Here is a 2,064-nt window from a genome sequence, read left to right as displayed (position 1 = left end):
TTGTTTTATTTGATAACTGTATAAATAAATCACTGGAATAAAAAACCAACAAAACAAACCCAAAGTCACAAGAAGTGTCTAAAGCCCAACTGGGGCTGCCAAACGCCCCCCCCAGTGGGGGGGCACAACCCAAGGCCCCCCATCCTGGTGCTGGGGTGCTATTGCTTTTGAGTTCAACCTGGTTCTGGAGCAGAGCTGGGGACAGCAGGGAGGGGACACAGGCCACCTCTTGACCCCCAGGGGTGCCCAGTGGATGGGGGAGCCAACTCTCCTGATCCCCCCAACCCCACCTGGCAGCCAGGTGCGCCCGGTGGCTGGGGGGCCAGCTCTTGAGTGTTCCCATCCCCACCTGGCAACCACAGGTGCGCAGGGGGTGGGAAGCCACCTCCTGTCCCCCTCCCCAGGAAGGCACACCACGGTCTGTGCAGCTCAAATGGTGTCAAAGCAACCAAAGAAAATAACCTGAAGAACATCCTCCTTCCAAGAGGGCACCCAGAACCCACATCCCACTGGCTTCCCAGTGGATGTGGCCCCCAGCTTGGTGGGGCTGGTTAAGGCATTGGCGGTGATGTTGGGGTGGGGCTGGAGCCCCTTCCCATTATTCCTTCTCTCGTGTCCACTTGATCATGGTCTCAGGGGAGCGGTAGAGGAAGATGAGCTTGGCATAGAGCTCCTCCTCCAGCTCCAGCTCGCCCGTCTCCCGCACCAGGAAGATGTCCTGGCACAGCTTGAGGATGCGATCCACACATGGCAGCTCCTCAAACATGATGGAGTGGGAGATCTCGCTGAAGAAACCCCTCACAAACTTCCCGATCACCAACACGATGGACACGTACAGTCCCATGATCCTGCAAGAGGGACACACATCCTGGAGCCCTGAAGACCACCCTTCATAATGTCAATGTGTTAAAGGGTTGGAAAGGACCTTAAAGAGCATCTAGTCTGAACCTCACATCCCTGGAGCCCACTAGTCCTTCCCTTCATAGTGTCATAGTATGTGAAGCGGTTGGAATGGACCTTACAGGATCATCTAGTCCTACCAAGGACATCTCCAACCAAACCAGGTTGCTCAAGGCTTTATCCAAACTGACCTTGATGAATGAATCATAGAATCACAGAATGGTTTGGGATTGCAGGATCTCAAAGCTCATCTCATTCCACCCCCTGCCATGGACATGGACACTTTCCACTGGCCCAGGTTGTTCCAAGCCCCATCCAACCTGGCTCTGAACACTGCATCCACAACCACCCTGGGCAACCTGTGCCAGTGTCAACCTGTTCATGGCCACCTGCACACCCCACCAGGTGGTTAGAGCCCCCCACCACCCCCTGCCCCACTCCACCTACCCATAGCCAGCCAAGAAGCCCAGGCTGGGGGGGCTGACTTTGTCGTTGAAGATGACCATGGGGAGGATGTTGCTGTCACTGGGGGGAGCATCCTTCAGCCGCACCACCCACCACTCCAGGAAGCTGTCGCCCTCCCGGCTGGAGGCCCTGCGCTCTCGTTTCAGCTGCACCTCCACATCCAGGTAGCTGTCCTCACCATCTGGGGAGGGCAGTGGACACACCATCAGGGCACAGCATGGGCTGGTGTATCCTCAGTGATGATTTTTTTGGGGTGAGGAACACTGGGACCCATGTCCTCTCTGTTCTGCACATGAGCGACATGGTGGAACTCATATCCTACCTATCTTCAGGGGGGTGATACCATCAGGGAACAGCACAGTGGCTGGTGTACCCTCAATGACGAATTATTTTTTTTTAGGGAGGGGACATGGTGGGACCCATGTCCTCCCTATCTGCAGGGGGTTGGCACCATCAGGGCACAGCACAGTGGCTTATGAGCCTCCAATGCTGAATTTTTGAGGTAGGACCCATCCTCCCTTGTCTGCAGCAGGTGACACTGTCAGGGCCCAGCAATTGCTGCTGGTGTGCCCTCAATGCTGCTTGGTTTTGGGGGGAACATGGTGGGACCCATGTCCTGTCTGCAGTGGGTAACACGATCAAGACACAGCTGCTGTACCCCCCATGCTGATTTTTTTTAGTGGTAGGTACATATTTGGA

General features: G+C 55.5%; 1 protein-coding gene across 1 annotated transcript in view; it reads right to left on the bottom strand.

Moving 5' to 3' along the window:
• Positions 1-522: 522 nt before the first annotated feature.
• The window catches only part of PIEZO1 (piezo-type mechanosensitive ion channel component 1), a gene marked incomplete at its 5' end in the record, with an annotated part of 19,470 nt that continues 17,928 nt past the window's right edge, over positions 523-2,064 (bottom strand). Inside the window, 2 exons of the mRNA XM_009080696.1 lie at positions 523-848; positions 1,348-1,555. Coding sequence (XP_009078944.1) covers positions 599-848; positions 1,348-1,555 — 458 coding nt within the window. The remainder of the gene's footprint in view (positions 849-1,347; positions 1,556-2,064) is intronic.

The sequence above is a fragment of the Acanthisitta chloris genome, unplaced genomic scaffold, assembly GCF_000695815.1.
Source record: "Acanthisitta chloris isolate BGI_N310 unplaced genomic scaffold, ASM69581v1 scaffold11530, whole genome shotgun sequence".
NCBI classification, from domain to species: Eukaryota; Metazoa; Chordata; class Aves; order Passeriformes; family Acanthisittidae; genus Acanthisitta; species Acanthisitta chloris.
Note: the sequence above shows the minus strand (reverse complement) of the source record. Positions and strands in the feature narration are given on the sequence as shown.